General features: G+C 43.4%; 1 protein-coding gene across 2 annotated transcripts in view; it reads right to left on the reverse strand.

The window, feature by feature from the left end:
* OCA2 (OCA2 melanosomal transmembrane protein) overlaps window positions 1-24,792 on the reverse strand; it is a 226,507-nt gene that overhangs the window by 21,575 nt on the left and 180,140 nt on the right. For both annotated transcript variants that reach the window (XM_075265189.1, XM_075265188.1), the window contains one exon: window positions 22,592-22,685. In XM_075265189.1, the coding sequence (XP_075121290.1) occupies window positions 22,592-22,685 (94 nt within the window). The remainder of the gene's footprint in view (window positions 1-22,591; window positions 22,686-24,792) is intronic.

The raw sequence follows: 24,792 nt of genomic DNA on the forward strand, positions 1-24,792 counted from the left end.
GTGGACTTGGTGACCCTCCAGACACGGATTTGGGTTTCCCCCTTAACGAGTATCTGTTCCCCATAGACTATAATGGGGTTCGAAACCCGTTCGAACACACGAACATTGAGCGGCTGTTCGAATCGAATTTCGAACCTCGAACATTTTAGTGTTCGCTCATCTCTAGTGAACACGGCTCTAGTTCTGTAATTGAATTTGCACCACACCCATCTTCTGCCCTTGTCTGTCTCTGTCCATGAAGTAGTTAATTTGGTCTTGCCCTGGTGATTGACAGCCTGCCTTCTTTCTTTCTGCCTGGCTTTCCCTACTGACTATTCTTTCGGACTTCAATTTGGCACTGCATTGCTCGACTGTTACCGAACCTTGGCTAGCTGACCTCCCATTGTTGTTGTTTGTCTTGTCTGCGTTTTGTGTGTCACATATATAGGAAGGGATCGTCTTTGAGTTGCTGCCTATTACGTAGGATAGGGCCTGGCAATAGGAAGGGACAGTGGGGGGTTTCAGCTTAGGGCTCACTGTCCCTTGTGCCCCTTCCTCCAGGGTTCTCCAGCAGCTTCTGGGGAATTGTCATCTAGCAATTCCCTAACACACTCACTGAAGGATGCTTGTCTGATAGAGGCAGAAGAAGAGAGATTTGAAGTGTTAAAAATAAATAAATAAATAAATAAAATGTGTTTGTCTACCTGTTTTGTTTCTTCTTCTGCTGCCACTAATCACACTATAGAGGTATGAAGCAGTTTCCGGATTGTCTGGTAATCAGGAACCACACCTTCTCCTGACTGCTATGGCAGTCAAAGTTTAGACAAATTCCATCATGTGTAGGTGTGGCTAACAACTGTAGTCATGTGCACAACGAATGGCACATGATTAGGACCATTAAGCAAGAGATTGTAGAAGAGACTATGATTCTTACACACTTCTGATAAGCGGTAGGATATTTTTATGTGATGTCAATTAGAAAATTCATATCAGCACATTTTGGCTATCTGTCAAAAAACCAAAAACCTCAGAAAACCTCTTTAATAAGAGGAGAGGAAATCTACACATTGTGGCAGTGGCCGTACCCACAACTGCCATGACCAAGACTAAAAAAGCAGCTCAACACTCTGCATGTAAACAATGCCAGGAGCTTTGTGCTCTGGGAAACAGCTGATCAGCAGGGTGCAAACAGTTGAATCCTAAAGATCTCAAATTGATGACCAATCTTAATAATGGACCAGCGAATTTTTAGAAAGTAGATTAAGAGATAAGATAAGATAATCCTTTAATAGTCCCACATTGGGGAAATTTCAGCATGTTACAGCAGCATAGTAATACAGGTACAGGATAATACACAGTAATATAATACAGACGTAGGCACGCATATGCTGAGAAGAGAAGATATACTAGGAGTCCATAGCAGCTAAGGAATGGAAGAGAAAGAGGAAGACCTCATGGTCATCGTCATAATCATTAGTTCTCTGTGCGGAGTGATCTTCGCTTGGTTTGATGTAGATTATACAGCCTGGTCGCGGTTGGAAGGAAGGACCTGCGATAGCGCTCCTTCTCGCACTTGGGGTGAAGCAGACGGTCACTTACAGTGCTGCCAAGTCCCATCAGGGTCCCATACATGGGGTGGGATTTGTTCTCCCGCATGGAGGTCACCACAGACAGTATCCTTCTGTCACCCACCACCTGTACTGGGTCCAGGGGGCTCCCCAGGACAGAACTGGCCATCCTGATCAGCCTGTCAAGTCTATTTCTGTCCCTGGTTGATATACTGCTCCCCCAGCAGGCCACACCGAAAAAGATGGCTGAAGCAACCACAGAGTTGAAGAAGGCCCTAAGAAGTGTCCCCTGGACTCCGAAGGCCCTCAGCCTCCTGAGCAGGTAGAGTCTGCTGTGGCCCTTTCTGTGCAGCGCGTCCAGGTGATCAGCCCAGTCTAGTTTATTGTTGAGGATCACGCCCAGATACTTATAGGTCCTGACTATCTCAATACATGTTCCTTGGATCTCCACTGGGGTCGGAGCACCTCTCCATTTACTAAAGTCCACCACCATCTCCTTGGTCTTACCAGCATTAATCCTGAGCTGGTTCCGCTGGCACCATCCAACAAAATCCCGGTTTAAGTCTCTGTATTCCCTATCGTCGCCATCAGTGATAAGGCCTACTATAGCAGAGTCATCGGAGTACTACTGTAAGTAACAGCTGGATGAGTTGTGCCTGAAGTCAGCAGTGTACAGTGTGAAGAGGAATGGGGCAAGAACTGTACCTTGTGGTGCCCCCGTACTACAGATGTGTCAGACACACCGTCCTGGGCTCTCACATACTGAGGGCGGTTTGTCAGGTAGTCTAGGATCCAGTTGGACAGGTGATGGTCCACACCACCAAGGTTCAGCTTCTTCCTCAGTAGCCCTGGCTGAATGGTGTTGAAAGCACTGGAGAAGTCAAAGAACAGATTACCTGTATAAAGGGATATTTCAGTTCCTTGTTATTGAAGACCTATCTTTATCATATACCATCAATTAAAGGTCAGAAAGGTGTCCAATACCAAGGACCCCTAACTGATCAGCTGTTTCAAGGGGCACTCATGCTGTTACCCCTTCACTGTTTACGTTACAGGCTACTACTATTCCATTCATTTCTATATGACTATGCTGTAATTACATCACATGGCCACTACAAAACAAACAGAATTTTATATAAACAGTGAAGAGGTCACAGTGCTCACATAAGTGCCATAGCCCCTTCAATCAGCTGATCAGTGGGGTTCCTGGATATTGGACCTCTACTGATCGCTTATTGATTACCCTATCCTAATAATAGGTCATGAATTAAAAAATACATTAATACCCCTTTAAAATCTGTGATACATTGATTGATCAGGAGGTGCCTGCAAAAAGTAAGAGAACTTACTCCATAAGTATGATAATAGTTGGCTAAGACTGATGATATCCTGACCACTGTCTCCACTAGGATCACAATACCTTCACAGCAGCAGAGCCTGGCACTCATTTGTGCTGCTTATAGCTTTACAGGAAGCAGAGATGGGTGTCAATCTGTGTTGCTGCAGCTGTACTGTGATGCTAATGGATACAGGCGGGTTATTATCTGTCTTACACTACCATTGTCATGATCTAGCTGGCTGTGGGGCCCCAGTCACCTTCACCTGACTATGGCCCTACTATCCCTTCAGGCCTGGTTACACAGAAAGACTTAAACTTTACCTCCATTAGGGAAGGTTAGACCTAGACCTCTGCCCGGTCTCCACTTTCGGCAGGTTTTCATCTTCTGCCCGAGAAACTGGACAGGGGATGGAAACCCGGTAGTAATTTTTCAAATCCATTCAACTTGAACCTCAAAAACAAAAAGAAGACACCGAGCAGCCCTTAGTGTAGAACTGAGTTAAGATATGTTATGAATACGGCTCACCTTGGTAGGCTGTGAATACACAACTTTAGTATCAGCAGTGGGATCACTTGGCAGAGTATCCCTCTCTGAGATGGAAGCAGCTGAAGAGTAACTCACACCACAATGGTGTGTATGAAGTGTAGGTAGAGGACCAGAAGTACAGAATTGTAATTGAAGACTGGTTAAGAAGGACCCGCGCTTACCATATAGGTGAGGCAACACGACTTTTATTGGGTAACTCGCACTACACATTTCGGGCGTAAACTTCGCCCTTCCTCAGGTGCAAATGTTCTTTGTTAGGCAGATGGTGCACTGGGAGCAGGCCTTCAACCATGGGAACATGGCTCTCACTGAGGCAAAACCGTTTTTTTTATCCGTACACAAAGTCGGACATGCAGGACTTTGTGACCAATTTAAAAAAAATGGTTTCGCTGCAGAGAGGCAGAAGACACACACGGGTGGAAACTTTGCAAACCCATTCACGTTTAATGGATTTGAAAACTGACTGTCGGGTTTCCATCCCCTGTACAGTTTCTCAGGGCAGAAGACGGAAAGCTGCCGGATAGCCTAAAGCGGAGACCGGGTGCTGGTATGGACCTGCTGTTACTGGTCTTTTTGTTGCAACTTGTTTGAAAATGGATGTGCTTTGCTGCCTTCAGTAAAGAACGGTGTTCAAATTTAACCCTATCATAACAGGTCAATAATAGAGGACATCGACTTTAAAGGGTACAGATTTTTTATTAAAAGTTGAAATATGTGCAGGGATTTCCTAGGCAGTCTGTTCTATGAATATATAAGTCTTCATATATGGTGCCCTATCAGTTTTTCTGCTGCTAATCAAATTATGGCTGAAACACAGTTTACACTTCTGTCTGAGGCTGTGGGCATTTACAACACGGAGCAGTCTGCCCCCATTCCATTACTGATACTGTTCTGCCATATTGCCATGTGTAACTATACAGTTGCAAACAAATATCTGAGACAAGGCCAAGTGACCATAATCCTGGAACTAGTGGCGTAACTACAGGGGTAGCAGCAGTAGCAACTGCCACAGGGCCCGGGACATTAGGGGCCCGGCGACAGCCGCTACCGCTGCAGGTGTTTTTTTCTTAATTGGTGGATTGGAGAGTGTTGTAGCAATCTGACATTTTTTTAAATCTGGGGGCGCTATTTTCTTGGCAATGAGTATAAATACAGTACATGTTAGCAAGCTACAATTTTGATGCAACTTGGCAATTACTGAATAATAAGCAATATACCATTATTGCTTTATTGGCCAGCATGCCACAACAGAAGGGATTTCTTCAGTTTTTAAAAGTTCCTTAATTGAACGACCATGTTCTTCATGTACTTTTCCCCAGTGGAAAGAGGCTGCTTTCATACGCCAGCTTGACAAGGTTCTCTTTCTCATCTACAACACAGTTTTTATTATTTAACTAAGTCTCAAGAGGAGCAGAAGAGAATGTAGTACATGTCCCTGTACTCCGAAACCATGTACGCAAACATAAAAAGGTATTTATTCTTTGTAGACATTGGGCTGGAAAATTGTACGTACAAGTCTAAAAAAAAATATTTTCTAATAAAAGATCATTTTTTAAAGATTTAAAAGTTTCTAGCGTAATGTGTACATACATGCAATCACATATAGTATATACACACTTATTCAACATCTAACGCCAAGATAATTGATATTTCAAGTGCTTTATTTCTCTATATTTAGAATAATGGTCGTGTTTCATACACAATAGCTCATTACAGATTTTGTTAATGTTTCAGTTTATCAGAAGCATTTAGAGGGTTTTTGTTAAGTACTCAGATGGTCAGACAATGTCCTCTGATCCATGGAGGAAAACCATATCCCCATTGTGGTAGGGAGAGTTCACACAGAGTAAAGTGACGCGTGATGTGGCACGTATACGCCGTGTAAGATTTTGCGGGCCGTATACGCTCCCATTGATTTCAATGGGAGCCGGGGATCGTATACGCGGCGCTATTTTGCGGCCATGATTTTGCGACCGCAGTACATAACTTTTTTTGCATAATTGTAAAATTTTTACGATAAAAAATATATAATTCCCCAATGTCATTTTCTATATTTTGAACCCCTTTCTGCCACAGCCATTTTTCATGTTTTGATTTTTGTTTTTGATTTTGAGGCTTTCAAACCCCATAACTTTATTATTTTTCTCTTCACAGAACCATATGAGGGCATTTTGTTTGCAAGACAATTTCACTTCATAATGGTACAATTTTATATTCTGTACAATATATTGAGAAGCTGGGAAAAAAAAATTCAGAAAGGGGTGAAAAAAGTGCATTTGGGTGATTTTCTTGTGGACTTTGTTTCTACAGCATTTATTGTGCAGCCAAAATGACACTTGTATTGCACGGATCAGTCCAATTAGGGTTATATAAAATGTATATAGTTTTATTTATGTTTAAACTCCTTTAAAAAAATCCAAAACTTGGTTAAAAAAAAATTTCTGCAGTTGCCATATTCATACACCAGTAACTTTTTTATGCTTCCATATACAAGGATGCAGAAGATGTCTGTTTGCAGGACCCGATGTACTTGGTTATATCAGTTTTGGAATCTCTGATGTTTTGATGCATTTTTTCTAATTGTTACGAACAACAAAATGGTTAAAAAAAAAACCCTGTACAACAGACACTACAAATATTTTTAGGTTAGTATTAGAGATGAGCGAACAGTAAAATATTCGATATTCGTTTCAAATAGCCGCTCAATATTCAACTACTCGATCGAAAATCGAACCCCATTATAGTCTATGGGGAAAAATGCTTCATTTCAGGGGAATCCACCATTCAACTCAGGAGGGTCACCAAGTCCACTGTGACACCTCTGCAATGCAAGTGGACAGCAGGGGAAGCATGGCTGGGGGCATCTAACAAGCCCAAGTCACAGTTTTACCCCACTATCACAGCCTATCAACTACACACTTTCCACACTCAAAAAAACCTCTATCAAAGTAGGAAAATACCTGGAAACCTTCTTTCTTCCCCAAATGGATGGAAAGAAACCCAAATTTAAGCTAAAGAAACATTAACAAGCACCCCTTTAAATCACGTTGCCCATGACAACCACAGATGGAATAGGCAATGGGAAATCCAACAGTACCCACCCTGAATGCTCATTGTGGATGTGTGTGTGTGTGATGTGGTAAGACCTTCCAAAATTCACTTTTATGGCCCATAACGTGAGCCCTTCAAAATTAAGTTAGAGGCCCTTAAGCTGAGCTACCAGCAGAGATTGAGGCCTTTTAGGTGACTTCAGCCTCTTACCAGCAGAGTTTTAGGCCCTTTAACTTAGTTCAGCCTTGCACAAGCAGAGTTTTTTGCCCTTTGGGTGAGTTGACCCTTGCACCAGCAGAGTGTTAGCCCCAGCGCCACACCTCCCATGAGGCAACCTGAAGTGAGCGCTTCAGGTGGCGCTATGTCAGGACCCTAGTGAGGGCGGCAATTTTGATTACCTAAGCCAGTCCAGGACAAGCTGTCCTGGACTGGCTTAACACTGAGCGGTGGTTTGGGGAGGCCACTGGAGCAGCGCTGCTGCAGCAGCCTCCTCTCACGCTCAGGCAGAGAGCAGGTCATCTCCGTGCCTGCTCTCTGCCTGTGAACGGTGCCAAGCCCCACCCCCTTCGCTCCGCCACGCCCCTTCGCTCCGCACCCTCCTCCGGGGGGGGGGCGGCTTTCTGTAGTTCGCCTCGGGCGGCAAAAGGGGTAGGTTCACCCCTGGTTAGCCCCTTTAAAATTCTTAGCCCCTAAAACGGTGGTTCCAGAACCATCACTCTCATTGTGTTGGATTGATGCAGTGGATTGGACTGAGGACCCAGACATTGACCTTGATTTTGATTGGGAAATTGATAACATTTTGACATCAAGTCCTGGGGGTAACTTTTATTTAGAGGACCGCAAAGGTGGAGAATTGGCTGCAACTACTAGTACCGGTAATGGTCCTCTAATATCGGATTCTACATTACCTCTACAGGGTTCTGATCAGGTGTTAATAGTCCAAACAACATGCTCCAGTACTTTAGATGTAGATCAGAAACCACATCCGACACCAGATTTAACCAATCTTCACCATCATCATCCTGCTGAGATGGAACCACTAAAGGAAACCTTGCCTTCAAAGGCATGTTCTGGAGCTGCGACTGAGCCAAATCTAAACACAGAGTCCTTTTGAACGGAACAAAATTCACCAGCAGTGTTTTTGGCCCTTAGGGTGAGTTGAGCCTTGCACCAGCACATGTCCTGTAACATCAGGTGGGCCCTAAGTTCTGCGTTAAGTTGCATAAAGTTCCACTTGACCACCGGTGCGTGGACAAGTGCATGCAGCCAGGGCCGTTGAATCTCAATAGCGGCACACTGGCTGAATGTAGTTGAGGCTGGGACAGGGTCGCAAACTGTTGTCTCCCCACCCAATATTCCTGGCAGGAGTGCTGAAACACCACCCTCCTCCGCCGCCGTTAAATCGACCCCAGCTACGAGCTGGAAGTGCTGCAACACTGGCATGGGGAGACATCAGCAGGCCGTGCTGAAGCTCAGCAGCTTGGGGGACAGACAGCACAGTGCCTCCGAGGTCCGGGATGCCATCCTGGATGAGAGGGCAATGTTTTTTTCCCCGCTGCACCTGGGCTCAGGTGCAGGTTGGCGTATGTGATAATGGCTGGAACCTGGTAACAGATCTGGAGCTTTCCAAACTCACATGGTCCACACATGGCCTACATTTTCAAATTATTGGTGCAACGGTTTCTAACAACTTACCCCAATTTACACAAGCTACTGGTTAAAGTGCGGCGCTTGTGTTCCCATTTTGGCAAGTCTACAATACCTGGTGCTAGCTTCAATATACTCCAGCAACGCCTACATCTGCCTGAAGCACCAGCTGTTGTGCAAAGTCACCACACGCTGAAAACCTAAATATCGTATGTTGAGCAGGGTGTGTGAGCAGCAGAGACTTTTGATGGAGTTCCATCTCCAAAACCCAAGGGTTCATCAAAGTCAGCTCCCTCAGTTTCTGCACCATGAGTTTCCATGGGTGGCAGACTTATGTGAAATCCTATCCCATCCTTTCCACTGGACACAAAACATTAGCATGAACGGCTGTCTCCCACTTAGCTTTGGGGGTAGACCCTTAAAAATTGGATTGAGCTGATATAGCCTGATTGAATTGCTGTGTCTCCCACTTAGCTTTGGGGGGTAGATCCTTAAAAATTGGATTCAGCGTACATAGCCTGACTGAATTTGTGTCTCCCAGGTAGGTTTTTGGGTTATACACCATGAAAAACTGGATTGAGCGTACATAGCCTGACTGAATTTCTGTCTCTCCCACTTACGTTTTGGGGTACACACCGTGAAAAACTGGATTGAGCGTACATAGCCTGACTGAATTTCGGTGTCTCACCTAGGTTTTGGGGGTACACACCCTGGATATCTGGATTGAGTGTACATAGCTGGACTGAATTTCGGTGTCTCCCACCTACGTTTTGGGGGTACACACCCTGGATATCTGGATTGAGCGTACATAGCCGGAACTAATTGCTCTGTATCCCTATTTTGGGATTACACACTGCCTGAAAAGCTTGTTTGCACTTATATAGCAAGAAGTAACTGCTGTGAATTCCTGTTATTTTGTGGGGAACACCCCTAATAAAAGCTGGTTTGCATGTAACATATGCCGCAGGATTAGATACACATGTTTTTACGCAATACCACATGCTGGAAGATTAGATACGCACATCTGCACACAGTTCCACATGCTGCAGGATTAGATACGCACGTCTGCGCACAGTTCCACACACTGGAGGATTAGATACGGACGTCTTTACACAATACCACACAATGGAGGATTATATATGCACCACTGCACACAATACCCCATGCCAGAGGATTAGATACACGCTACTGCACACAATACCACACGGGAGGGTTAGATACATGCGTCTGCACACAGTACCACATGCTGGAGAATTAGATACACAAGTCAGCACACAGTATCACACACCAGAGGATTGGATAAAAGGCATCTCCACACAGTACCACACACTGAAGGATTTGATACACAAGTCAGCAAGTACCACACGCCAGAGGATAGGATACGCGCCACTGTTCACAATACCACACACCAGAGGATTATATACACGCGTCTGCACACAGTACTACACGTTGGAGGTTTAGATACACAAGTCAGCACACAGTATCACATGCCAGAGGATTAGATAAAAGGCATCGCCACATAGTACCGCATGCTGGAGGATTAGATACACAAGTCAGCAAGTACCACATGCCAGAAATTTGGATATGTGCCACTGCTCACAATACCACACGCCAGAGGATTAGATACGTGCCTCTGCACACAGTACAAAACGTCAGAGGATTAGATACATGGCTCTGCACAGAGCACCACATCTTAGAGTTTTACTCTATGTTTCCATAGCAACCCAGCCATTTTTCTTCACCGCTTTATGTCAGCTTTAAAGGGGCAGGGCACTGTGGTTGACACGTTTACACACGGTAATATACACACAACTTTACTCCAGGTATCCATAACAACTGATCGCAGGTTTTTCATTGATATCCAAAATGAGATACACATAATCACATTTTGCTTATGGATACACACGCAAACAATATACAAAATACACCAGTGCAACACTGGACAATTTTTATGGGGCCACTACATAAACAGAAAATGAAATATACCCGTGCAAATTGGGTCCTCCTGATTATATATATATATATATATATATATATATATATATATACATACACACACACACACACACACACACACACACACACACACACACATTTTTTATTTAAGTTGGTTACTTATAAGTGCATATTGATGGGCTTAAGTTGGGTTTATTCTTTTTCTTTACTTTCATTTGTGACATTCAAATGCTGTCCATATTTTTTTTTCCTCTGGCCCATTAGAAAAGAACATACTTAAATTGCAAACTTCTTACCAGTGGCTGAGTTTGCAAGTTATTTGGTCCTCAGCTCAGAGTCATGTGACTGATACACTGACCCTCCACACGACACAGCATTTATGTGTACACAGGTAGTCAGTTATTCTATCCATTGCTATGAAACCAACATCAAGTCTCTGGGGAATGAATAGAGAAACTGACTTTCTACCCAAACATAAGACAATGGGGGGAAGTTCTCTTTTATTTTACATCGATTTCTATGGGGCACCGATAGCCAACAATTCAAGTAAGGTAAGCTTGAATGATTTTGAAATGCCATGCTGTATTTACAGAGCCCCTGAAGGACCAGTACAGCAGAAACCCCCAAAAAGTGACTTCATTTTGGAGACTAAATTCTAGTATAATATTTCTAGTGCTGTAGTAAGTAGAGATGAGCGAACAGTGTTCTATCGAACACATGTTCGATCGGATATCAGGGTGTTCGCCATGTTCGAATCGAATCGAACACCACGTGGTAAAGTGCGCCAAAATTCGATTCCCCTCCCACCTTCCCTGGCGCCTTTTTTGCACCAATAACAGCGCAGGGGAGGTGGGACAGGAACTACGACACTGGGGGCATTGAAAAAAATTGGAAAAAGTCATTGGCTGCCGAAATCAGGTGACCTCCATTTTAGACGAATAGTGGATTTCAAATCCGGGTCATATGAGAATGTGAACTTTGTGACTATGAGACAGGGATAGCTGTACAGGCAGGGATAGCTAGGGATAACCTTTATTTAGGGGGGAATGTTATTAAAAATAACTTTTTGGGGCTCTATCGGGTGTGTAATTGTGATTTTTGTGAGATAAACTTTTTCCCATAGGGATGCATTGGCCAGCGCTGATTGGCCGAATTCCGTACTCTGGCCAATCAGTGCTGGCCAATGCATTCTATTAGCTTGATGAAGCAGAGTGTGCACAAGGGTTCAAGCGCACCCTCGGCTCTGATGTAGCAGAGCCGAGGCTGCACAAGGGTTCAAGCGCACCCTCGGCTCTGATGTAGGAGAGCCGAGGGTGCACTTGAACCCTTGTGCACCCTCAGCTCTGCTACATCAGAGCCGAGGGTGCGCTTGAACCCTTGTGCACACTCTGCTTCATCAAGCTAATAGAATGCATTGGCCAGCGCTGATTGGCCAATGTATTCTATTAGCCTGATGAAGTAGAGCTGAATGTGTGTGCTAAGCACACACATTCAGCTCTACTTCATCGGGCTAATAGAATGCATTGGCCAGCGCTGATTGGCCAGAGTACGGAACTCGACCAATCAGCGCTGGCTCTGCTGGAGGAGGCGGAGTCTAAGATCGCTCCACACCAGTCTCCATTCAGGTCCGACCTTAGACTCCGCCTCCTCCGGCAGAGCCAGCGCTGATTGGCCGAAGGCTGGCCAATGCATTCCTATGCGAATGCAGAGACTTAGCAGTGCTGAGTCAGTTTTGCTCAACTACACATCTGATGCACACTCGGCACTGCTACATCAGATGTAGCAATCTGATGTAGCAGAGCCGAGGGTGCACTAGAACCCCTGTGCAAACTCAGTTCACGCTAATAGAATGCATTGGCCAGCGCTGATTGGCCAATGCATTCTATTAGCCCGATGAAGTAGAGCTGAATGTGTGTGCTAAGCACACACATTCAGCACTGCTTCATCATGCCAATACAATGCATTAGCCAGTGCTGATTGGCCAGAGTACGGAATTCGGCCAATCAGCGCTGGCTCTGCTGGAGGAGGCGGAGTCTAAGGTCGGACCTGAATGGAGACTGGTGTGGAGCGATCTTAGACTCCGCCTCCTCCAGCAGAGCCAGCGCTGATTGGTCGAGTTCCGTACTCTGGCCAATCAGCGCTGGCCAATGCATTCTATTAGCCCGATGAAGTAGAGCTGAATGTGTGTGCTTAGCACACACATTCAGCTCTACTTCATCAGGCTAATAGAATACATTGGCCAATCAGCGCTGGCCAATGCATTCTATTAGCTTGATGAAGCAGAGTGTGCACAAGGGTTCAAGCGCACCCTCGGCTCTGATGTAGCAGAGCCGAGGCTGCACAAGGGTTCAAGTGCACCCTCGGCTCTCCTACATCAGAGCCGAGGGTGTGCTTGAACCCTTGTGCAGCCTCGGCTCTGCTACATCAGAGCCGAGGGTGCGCTTGAACCCTTGTGCACACTCTGCTTCATCAAGCTAATAGAATGCATTGGCCAGCACTGATTGGCCAGAGTACGGAATTCGGCCAATCAGCGCTGGCCAATGCATTCTATTAGCCCGATGAAGTAGAGCTGAATGTGTGTGCTAAGCACACACATTCAGCACTGCTTCATCACGCCAATACAATGCATTAGCCAGTGCTGATTGGCCAGAGTACGGAATTCGGCCAATCAGCGCTGGCTCTGCTGGAGGAGGCGGAGTCTAAGATCGCTCCACACCAGTCTCCATTCAGGTCCGACCTTAGACTCCGCCTCCTCCAGCAGAGCCAGCGCTGATTGGCCGAATTCCGTACTCTGGCCAATCAGCACTGGCTAATGCATTGTATTGGCTTGATGAAGCAGTGCTGAATGTGTGTGCTTAGCACACACATTCAGCTCTACTTCATCGGGCTAATAGAATGCATTGGCCAGCGCTGATTGGCCCGAATTCCGTACTCTGGCCAATCAGCACTGGCTAATGCATTGTATTGGCTTGATGAAGCAGTGCTGAATGTGTGTGCTTAGCACACACATTCAGCTCTACTTCATCGGGCTAATAGAATGCATTGGCCAATCAGCGCTGGCCAATGCATTCTATTAGCGTGAACTGAGTTTGCACAGGGGTTCTAGTGCACCCTCGGCTCTGCTACATCAGATTGCTACATCTGATGTAGCAGTGCCGAGTGTGCATCAGATGTGTAGTTGAGCAAAACTGACTCAGCACTGCTAAGTCTGCATTCGCATAGGAATGCATTGGCCAGCCTTCGGCCAATCAGCGCTGGCTCTGCCGGAGGAGGCGGAGTCTAAGGTCGGACCTGAATGGAGACTGGTGTGGAGCGATCTTAGACTCCGCCTCCTCCAGCAGAGCCAGCGCTGATTGGCCGAATTCCGTACTCTGGCCAATCAGCACTGGCTAATGCATTGTATTGGCTTGATGAAGCAGTGCTGAATGTGTGTGCTTAGCACACACATTCAGCTCTACTTCATCGGGCTAATAGAATGCATTGGCCAGCGCTGATTGGCCGAATTCCGTACTCTGGCCAATCAGCACTGGCTAATGCATTGTATTGGCTTGATGAAGCAGTGCTGAATGTGTGTGCTTAGCACACACATTCAGCTCTACTTCATCGGGCTAATAGAATGCATTGGCCAATCAGCGCTGGCCAATGCATTCTATTAGCGTGAACTGAGTTTGCACAGGGGTTCTAGTGCACCCTCGGCTCTGCTACATCAGATTGCTACATCTGATGTAGCAGTGCCGAGTGTGCATCAGATGTGTAGTTGAGCAAAACTGACTCAGCACTGCTAAGTCTGCATTCGCATAGGAATGCATTGGCCAGCCTTCGGCCAATCAGCGCTGGCTCTGCCGGAGGAGGCGGAGTCTAAGGTCGGACCTGAATGGAGACTGGTGTGGAGCTATCTTAGACTCCGCCTCCTCCAGCAGAGCCAGCGCTGATTGGTCGAGTTCCGTACTCTGGCCAATCAGCACTGGCCAATGCATTTCTATGGGGAAAAGTTAGCTTGCGAAAATCGCAAACTGACAGGGATTTCCATGAAATAAAGTGACTTTTATGCCCCCAGACATGCTTCCCCTGCTGTCCCAGTGTCATTCCAGGGTGTTGGTATCATTTCCTGGGGTGTCATAGTGGACTTGGTGACCCTCCAGACACGAATTTGGGTTTCCCCCTTAACGAGTTTATGTTCCCCATAGACTATAATGGGGTTCGAAACCCATTCGAACACTCGAACAGTGAGCGGCTGTTCGAATCGAATTTCGAACCTCGAACATTTTAGTGTTCGCTCATCTCTAGTAGTAAGTATTCTCAGCACACAAGTGTTGAACCCATTTTCAATGTGCAGTAAATGGTCTAGATGGAATATTGAAATGTTTTCCACAAATAAGTCATTATCTTGTGCCTTGCTAGCCATAGTTTTGGAAACTACACCTTTTAAAGAATTTAAGCATGAGTGTAGTGAGCATTATAAAACCAAGAAATGAATGAGCAACTGGTCATGCACAGGGACCAAGAACTGAAATATGTGAGGTTGTGTTTAGCTGGTCCTTCAGGACACACCATGGAACATGGAAGGGCTATGAAAGGCTGTCTGAGGAAACATGGAATAAATCCACTCAGATACGAATACTGTGCAGCCATTATTCTTTTTATCAGATCGAGTATTTTGTGAAAATGCGACATGCATGAACAGGTGTAGTATGTGTAAACAGCAAAACAAATTGTATTACAAATAAATGTACGTGTAGTACTCAAAGTTTTGCTCAGAAAAAAGTAGGAACAAAGTCTGATGATGTGTGAATGTGTTCCAATATACTACATCTGTTGGATTACAAAAAAAAAAAAAAAAAAAAATTGGAGCAAGTCCTGGTTTATAAATCATTGATAGAAGGGTTATAGATCAGCTAAAGAGATGCAGGACTTAAATATATGCAGCCGTGGTCAGCTGGTCCTTCAAGGTCTGACCTGGGCACACAGCAAGAATAAGAATGTAAATTTGGAGAAAATCTGATTAAAGTCTGGAAATTTGGATAAAGTCATTCATCAGCCACAGGGATGCAGAATTGAAATATATGTAGCTGTGTTTAGCTGGAACTTAAGGATATGGCGTGGACATACATGAGGGTAATGAAGGAAAGGAACGGCATGTGCCATAATCTTACTGTAGCTGTGTAGAGTAAACTATGGTTACATTTAAAGGCAATCCAAAGCCAAAGAATTAGAGCTCAATAAAATGTGTGCAGTTTGTTAAACACAATGTAATGGGTTTGCTTAGTCCTTCAGAGCATGGCAGTACCTAAAGTGTGACTATCTGCTTTCTAAGACACATGGCAGGAATAAGAAGCTAAAAAGTCAAGTAGCTGTAATGTTACTGAATCCCATGAAGAGTATTCAAAAAATACTGAATAAAAAATACTGAACAAATGACACTAAAGAAAAAGATAAAAGACAATAAAGGGCTTATATAATAAGTGACCAGCAAATTAGAAGTCACTGATCAGCCACACAAAGAATAGGGGAGATCACCGACTGACTGGGCGTAATGATCAGGGATGATGAATCATGGTTTAGTAGATATTGGGTTTTTTAAACAAAAACACAGCACACTCCTCTAATAGACAACTGATCGGCTTCCTCTCAGCAAATGCAATAAGGGAATTGAGTTGGGATCACCAGTGAACTACAATTGGTCTTTCACGATGTGTAATTATTGACTGCCCCATCTTGTAATAGTAACAGGTTAGTAATGACTGACCAGTCGCAACGGCCATCACCGAAAAACCATTGTGATGATAAGATGATGTCCAAGATGAAATGACATAAAAGTACAGTTCACAATACTAGACTCATACCACTGACATAATAGTATGTCAGGGCAAGGAAGTGGTGACACTGACACTGACCCTGACCCTGACACTGTCAGTCGGAAAGTCAGAGTAAGTCACAGTCAGTGATATGACACAGCTAAGGATCAGAAGGGGTGAATACCTCAAATACAACCACTGATAAGATTACCTCCATTACAATTGACATCATATTCCTTTTTAACAGGCAAGAGAATAAAACATTATTGTGGGAGTGCTTTATTAATCTACACTTATGGTTATTCAGGTTACAAATGAATCATAAACTTCTGACTGTTACATGTTTCTTTGTAATGAACAAAACTAAACCTATAATATTCTTTATGCTTGAAACTACTTCATTTACATTTGTTTGCTTGCATTCATTGGCATATTGCTTACTGCTTGGTTATGCCTGCGTGTATGTTTTGCAGATAAGAGCTGCTTGTACATTATAAGGTCAGATGTTTTGCCTGAACTGACCTCTTTTAAGTTGTTAAACACCTAAAACAATTTAAAGGGGTATTCCAACGTTGCATACTCACCAGTCTTCGTTGCTGTAAATTCTTCTTTCTTCCGGCTTTGTTGCGTCATTGGTGGGCGGGGTTTACATATGCAAAGCCAGCGGCGGGATGCCGCTGGCCCTGCGTGCACGCTCATAGATAGTGAGACCAGTGTAGCCTTCACAGTGCGACTACAGACCTGGCATCCGCTGTAATAGAGAGGCGGATGCCGGAGAGTGTAGACGCCGGCACAGATGCCTGCAACATCGCTATGTACCTGCCCTGCATGAAGCCAGCAGCGGCAGGAGCTCCTGTTATTCCGCTCCTCCACCCCACCCCCTCCCCCTCCCCTCTGGAATAGCAGTATCGCTTCTGCCGCTGCTGGCTTCATGCAGGGCAGGCACATAGCGATGTTGCAGGCATCTGTGCCAGCGTCTACACTCCCCAGCATCCGCTGTAATAGAGAGGAGTGTAGACGCCAGCACAGTCTGTATTGGCGGTCCCTTCCCCCCAAAGGGTAAAACTACCCCCCCCCCTTCCAGGCTCGCTCCCGTGTACTTAGTCCCTCCTCCCTCCCCCCTCAGAGCAGCAGATACATCACTTGACTTATGACCAGATAAGTCAAGGGATGTGTCAAAAAAAAATGAATAAAGTAATATAGTGGACACACAAAGCAGTTTTGCTGAAGCAATGTATTTAGGAAAAGTCTTGCATCCACATTATCAAGCAGTATAGATAGGATCCTTGTGATGGGACAACCCTTTTAAGGAAATATATTATAAAAGTCTCTTTGGCTATACATGTGTATAGACACTTACTAATAGGTTCACACTTGCGTTTGGGTTTCCATTCTTCAGTTCTGCTTAGGGACCTGAAAAATGGAAACTGAATTTGCTTAAGGCCAGTGACCCACGTAACGTAAACTACTGCTCTTTTCCAGTGAATCCCATCCCCACTTTGCATTAAAATACGTGCTGTGGACACATGGTGATTTCCAAAACCATTGCAGTTTTGGAAATTGCCACATGTCAATTATACTTATGGAAGCGCTGGTGGTTTACCTATAGGTATAATTGAAGCAGAAAGTCCACAGAGAAAACCTATGCAAACCTTCTGTAAAAAGTTCTGTGGGAACATCCGCAATGTGTTGCCACTGTGGTATTTCCCACAGTGCTTTTTTGCTGCAGGACGCCACATGGCGCCTGAAGCCTGGTTCACATCTGCATTCGGTATTCCGTTTGGTGAATCCACTTGGAAACCCCCTGAATGGAATACCAAATGCATTAAAAAGCGTTGAGCAATAAAAGCACACGGACCCCATTAAAGTAGGGTGTCTGCACGAGTCAGGCATAGAGAAAAGTACTTCAATAACTACTTTCCTCTCCACATGACTCATGCGGACACTGCGAGGAAAACACACGGAACCCATTATAGTCTATGGGGTCCATGTGCTTTCATTGCTCACTACTTTTTTAATACATTCAATATTCTGTTTGGGGGGGTCCCCAAGCAGCCTCCCTGAATGGAATACTGAAGGCAGATGTGAACCAGGACTTCAACGGGAGTCAATGGGAGGTGAAAAAAATGCTAGCATTTTTTTCAAGGTCCATGCACTATGCTGGAGGGAAAAAAAAACTAAAAATACCTCAAAAACGCTACAAAAAATGCCTCATGTAAAATAAAATGCCATTTTTGGCCCAAAACATTTCCTAATTCCTGAAGTGGATTTTTTCCTCTCCAAAATCCTTGACAAAAAGCTCCGTATGAACTCAGCCTTAGGCCGGGTTCACAGGGGTTTTTTTTAGACCGGAATTTGACGTGGAGGCTGCTTCAGATTCCGGTCCAAAAAACGTCTGGCCACAACTGGATGCATTCCTCTCCGGATTATGTTAGGAGGCATAGTCAGGAGGGAGGTGTCGCAAGGCGGATGTCGCAAGGTGAATCCGACTAAAGAAATAGCATGTTGCTTTTTTTTTTCCGCGAGCGGGAACAAACCGCTCACGGAAAAAGGAAATGACCAGTTCCCATTGATTTCAATGGGAGGCAGTTTTTTGAGCTGGATTCTGACGTGGATTCCATGTCAAAATCCGGCCCAATAAACCCTGTGTGAACCCAGTCTTCGCCTCACAAGCGGTCACCAGCAGAAACTAGGCTATAATGGGGCCCACAGGGTTTTCGCCCGAAACATGCGGAGAGAAAAGTCTTATAAACTGTAAGCATATATATTGCGTTTATCTATCTAGATCTATATACACTATATTTTATATATTTTTCAGGTTTACTGTACATATAAATTGCACATATATAAATAACACATACATTTGCCTCCAATATAGCAGAGCTTTAAGACTGCGATATAACTTTGCGGCTGAAAACTCTACAGAATAATTTATCACAGTTTTACAGCAAGCCAAGTTTAGGTAAAGTTTACACCCACCTGGAAAGACAAATAAGTACTATTAGCATGGTCTTACAAGATAGTGTTTATGCCTCATACAAGTTTAATGTAGAGGAGCAAAAACATACTAAACTGAACAGCAATTTACTGCTTAACACTAGCTTTGAATGCAAGATGAGGGCAGGGACATTTCATTTAGTTTTACTTTGACAATATAAATATTTAAATAGAGCGAGCCCGGTCTAGAATGCGGATACAGCAATTAAGACATACACCAACAGCAAAAGCCAAAAAAAGAAGTGACACTGACAAAAAGCACTAGAGGATAACCAGCCCAATCGAAGCATTGCAGCTTGCTATTTTACTTTGTCACTTCCAGCTCTGCCAGTTCTGATTCAGCATTGTTACAATTATTTGATGAACCACGATCCTGATTGCTTATCAAAAGAGCACACAGCTGAATTCATGAAAATTCATAGATAATGTTGAATAATGATAACATATCTTGTTTATGGGTTATTGAACTTTGGGTGATCACTATGAGAACATTTATACACAACTCAAATTTTGAGTTGACAGTTTGTATTAATATTCTATCAAGCGCACCAAAACCAAACTTTTGCTTGACATTATTCATATATTATGCCTCTTCTTTAAAACATTGCATTTGCACAAGATTTCTACAACTTTTAGAAGCAACGTCTATATCCAGTGTATTTCGGATTGGCTATTCATAATTAGAGATGAGCGAGTAGTATTTGATCGAGTAGGTATTCGATCGAATACTACGGTATTCGAAATACTCGTACTCGATCGAGTACCACTCGATATTCGAATGGAAAAGTTCGATGCAGAACCAGCATTGATTGGCCGAATGCTATACAGTCGGCCAATCAACGCTGGTTCTTCTCCTACCTTTAGAAGTCTTCTCTATGCAGCTTCCCCGCGGCGTCTTCCGGCTCTGAATTCACTCTGCCAGGCATCGGGCCTGGGCAGAGCCGACTGCACATGCCCACTTGTAGTGCAGACATGCGCAGTCGGCTCTGCCCAGGCCCGATGCCTGGCAGAGTGAATTCAGAGCCGGAAGATGCCGCAGGGACGCTGCACGGAGAAGACTTCTCGGAGGATCCAGCCCGACCCTCACTTGAGGACTTGGTAAGTATAATTTGATCAAACGTTGCCTACCCCTGAAACGAGCATTTCCCCCCCCCATAGACTATAATAGGGTTTGATATTCGATTCGAGTAGTCGAATATTGAGGGCTACTCGAAATGAATATTGAATTTTGAACATTTTACTGTTCGCTCATCTCTATTCATTATGGCTAAATGTCTTTTCTTCCAAAAAACAATAGAAATAGTGACTGGATCCTATGACAGATTTCACAATTATCCATCTGAATTGGTCTTCTATGAGAGATTTCTGTGCTTTTCTAGTTTTATCTGATAGGTCAATTTCTATTAAGACTTTGTCAATGTTCACAGCACACAAATATGGAAAAGAGGTCCTGGATTAACCCTGCCCCCTATGAAACTGAATTATTTCGAGCAATTACCAGTCTATATGTTTATTAAAACTGTAGTACATTGTATTGGCTTACTTGAAAGTCACCATGGCCCCATAGTGCCAAAAGAGTGATTTTGTTGCACAGTTTAGTGGGCGTTCACACTTGCGCCCGTGTCCATGCATGGGGCTCTGTCCTATTCCCCAGGAAAACTGCATAGGGGATGGCTTCCTGGTGGTCAGTTTTAAAACCAATTCATTTGAATGGGTTTTTAAAGCAAACCGCCGGTGTTTGTTTGAGGCCTCTCCGAGGGGGAAACCATTTTTTTTGCCCGGACACAAAGTCAGACATGCAGGACTTTGTGTCTGTCCAAAAAAAACGGTTTTCCTATGGAGAGGCTGCATATGGACATCGGTGGTTTGCTTTAAAAACCCATTCTAATGAATGGGTTTTGAATGTGACCACCGGGAAGCAGTCTCCTGTCCAGTTTCCCTTGGGAATAGAACGGAGAACCGGTGGGCAGACACAGGCGCAAGTGTGAACACCCCCTTATTCAGTCTAAACTGCATGTGGGAGAGGTACAGTATAAAAGCTAGACCAAATAGTCCTACAATAATACAGTATATTTACCTTTACACCAAAGGCACAGCTACAACATCCCTTCAGTAAAAGAACAGTGCAATATACACAAAATATACATGCATGTATATGACTTATACTATATATAGCATACATATGGCCACAAAGACGTTTACCAAGACCATCTGTATTAATACAAGATTTTTTTACAATTGTGCTAATTGCATATTATTTCCAAAATGCGAGCTGACACTAGCCAGCTGAAAACAAATCAGCTGGTATTCTATTATTAACGTTAGACAGCCAAGAGTAACACATTAGATGGTCTTCTACACAAATGTTGAATTACAATGCTGAATAAATTCTCAATATAGAAATTTAATGAGCCGTGAGAATTTTCTAGCAGCCAAGCTTAAAGGATTCTACTGTGAACACAGCCATATATATCGGTCACCACTGAGAAATCCGCCATAATGTTTGGAGACTGATTACTAGTAACATAACAGTTAATCATATTTCTTACTGTGAGAATCATTTGCTAATATTTAGGAATGTAACAGTCCATAGCATGTATTTAACATCCTTCTTTTTTATGGCTGAGAGGGTTGTATTTGTGTTCTAAAGATAGAAAAATGTATATAATTATAGTATGGTCCTATAGCATCACAAGCAAGAATACAACCATTGACTTTATAACATCACTTCTAGTAGTGGGGCTCATCTTCATATATGACAGCTCCAAATGTCAACCATCAAACAAGAATGAACCAACCCGTAAGTCAAGCATGGATAAATCCAGACAACTACATTTCTGAATTTGGAGATTAAAACCTCACTAGCAACCATTTAGTGATTCAGTTGTATTGTACGCTTCTTGTTTGTTTGTCATTCGCTCTCATTCGCATGAAGTATTTTTACATTCACTAATGGAATGCCATTAAGAAAATCTTTTTTATATTTATTTATTTTTTTAAGCCAGCTGCTAAAAGGTTTGTGGATTCCCAATGCATAATATTTCACACATTTTATGTATAGCTTAAACCAAATCATCAGATAAAACAACAGTAGGAAATTCCATTAATCCTTCACACAAGTGGGAATGGCAGGGCCAACTAAAAGCATTGCATTGTACGCTTTATTGGCCACCATTTACAGAAAGGGATAAATTGAGTTACCTACTGTGAATAATTTTGTTAAAAGTATGTGTCACAAAATTTCAGGAACTGAAACAATCTGTTTTCTGTGATAACAGTGTACATTTTAAGAGGCATATATTAATACACCTTGAATTACTTATAAAGCATACTGATGGGATTCAAATTATAACTTACACAGAACGGTTTTGTGAACATTTTGTTTTCTTTGAGTATCAATCAAAGCTTGTGGCATATTCCTAGACAAAGACGCCCAGCTGGTCCTACCATTCCCTGCAGACACCTTCAATGTTCCTTTATTTGCCAGTATTTGCAGAATATAAAGGATTTTTGAACCTCAAATAGAATCATTGTTCCCATCAGTTTATAGATTACTGCATTTGCATTAAGTTTAGAAACATCTAATAAGCAAAACACGTGACAATATAATAATGCACTGTCAGAAAATTTTCTTTATGTCAGTTTCAGATGGGTATATTCAGTCCATGAAATATAAACCATGTATCAGTTGTATTTCCCAAGCAAACCATACCTGAAAAATTCCATAAAGGAAAATCCATATCCATGCTGTTCTGCAATTCCAGCACATACAACATTGGCAGATGCCCCAATCAATGTTCCATTTCCTACAAGAAGAGAAAATATTATCAGTATACCTATACTCGAGTATGACTGGTACAAGTTTAAAAGAAAACAAACAAACAAAAACCTTATTTATACTGTACCTAAAATAATATGTTAGAATATTGTATTAAATGGGACACACAAGCTTATATGAAAATATACACTAGATCACCTACCAAACTACAATGCCAATGTTTTAAGATGCAGGGGCTCCTTTGTCAGACAGATATACAGCAAAATAGGAAGTTTTTGTTTAAACTTGTAGTAGTATCTGGCCACAGCTTCTTGTTACACTCTTCTTCTAGACAACAAGTCCTGTATTCCGGTCCTCACTTGTAGGTTTTGCTTTCCCTTTGCACTTTTTTCCCAGCTAAGGTCCTGCACATGTGGACTATTTAAGTCAGCTTTTGTCACATGAAACTGCCTGAGCATAAAGCTTCCTAGATTAACAGTGGTCTGCATAGGTAATTCTCTGTACTCTGCCTGTGCACTCATTTCAGCAAAAGCAGTGATCAGTAAGTAAATAGGGGGTTACTCCAGCAGGTAACAGCCTATTGAAAAACAACAACAACATCAGAGGCCCGCTGGGCCCCCTAATGTCCCGGGCCCTGTGACAGCCGCTACAGTTGCTACTCTGGTAGTTACGCCACTGACAGGACCGGTTTTAGACAAAGTAGGGCCCTGGGAAAGTTTACAGGTGGGGCCCTAAATTCCAAGGAGTGGAGTACTATACAATACTTTTTTCTCCACGTGATTTGTGCGCACACCACATGGAAAACACACGGATCCCTTTATAGTCTATGGGGTTCATGTGGTTTCCTTAGGTAACCACTTTTTAATGCATAAAGGTTTCCTTTCGGGGTGGGGGGCTGTCCCCAAGTGGACTCCCGGAACGGAATACCGAATGCAGGATTGAACCGGGCCTTAGGAATCAAAGGTTGAAGATGCCCAGTTTCTGCTAAAATGAGTCCACTGAAGGACTATGGAACCTGCAAATTTTATGCAGTACAGCCAAGGTCAGTCCATCCCACAGCACTGCATGTGCTTTACACTTTGGGCACATGTGATGTGGACCTAATCTTCACTGCACACAGAGATCGTGTGCCAGAGTCCATCATAGGACTCATCTCAGAGGACACCAGGCATCTTTAAGTTTTGATACCTTTTACAACTGAACTGTCTGATAACGATAAAAGCGCAGTGTCATAAGGAAAAATAGTCTTAGTTGCCCATAGCAACTAATCTCAGCACAGCTTTCATTTTTCAATGGCACTATAAAATGGAAGCTGTGCTGTAATTGGTTGCAATGGGCAACTAAAACCATTTTTCTTTATGACCGTTTTCATAAATTAGTCAGGGTGAGTCTGTGCAAACTGGCTGATGACCGGCCAAAGGCAACTCATCATAACAAGTACTAATATTTATGGTCAATTGCTGGCCAAAAATTCCCAATTGTTTATTAGGCAAAATCTGCTGTTGCTCACTATGACTCATGAATGAACTTTAATAATATTTTAATGATTGATTGACTGCTGAAATTAGCCATTTCATCTGATCATCATCTAATGTGAATAGACTAATAGGCTTTAGGCTGAGGCCCCATGTTGCAGAAATGCAGTGTTTTTTGTTATAGATTTTGCTGCGGTTTTTTTTTTTAACCAAATTTAGAAGTGGCTTGAAAAGGATTGGAAAATATAAAGGAAGTTCTTAGAAGTTTCCCTTCTGTTTAATCCACTCCTGAATTTGGCTCATAAAATTGCAGCAAAATCTGTGTTTCAAAAACACTGTGTTTCTGCAATGTGGCACTTTAGGAATATGATAAAGTGGTTCTCCGGGACCTGAACATAATGCTTATTAATGTCTCACTCAGATCAACTGTTTCAGCTGCCTGAAGCTGTATATGGAAGTAAATGGTTGGAGGCAGCTCGGCTCTTATTCAAGTGAACGGGAACTGCAGTTCTCCAGTGCCATCATTACAATGTACAGAGTCGTAAGATGTATACAGGTTGCGGGTCCATACACAGTATTGATGGCTACTTGGAACTGCAGCTTTGCTCCCATTCACTTGACTAGGAGCCTAGTTGCTACTAGATGTATACCTTGTATCCA

Source organism: Leptodactylus fuscus, chromosome 2, assembly GCF_031893055.1.
Source record: "Leptodactylus fuscus isolate aLepFus1 chromosome 2, aLepFus1.hap2, whole genome shotgun sequence".
NCBI classification, from domain to species: domain Eukaryota; kingdom Metazoa; phylum Chordata; class Amphibia; order Anura; family Leptodactylidae; genus Leptodactylus; species Leptodactylus fuscus.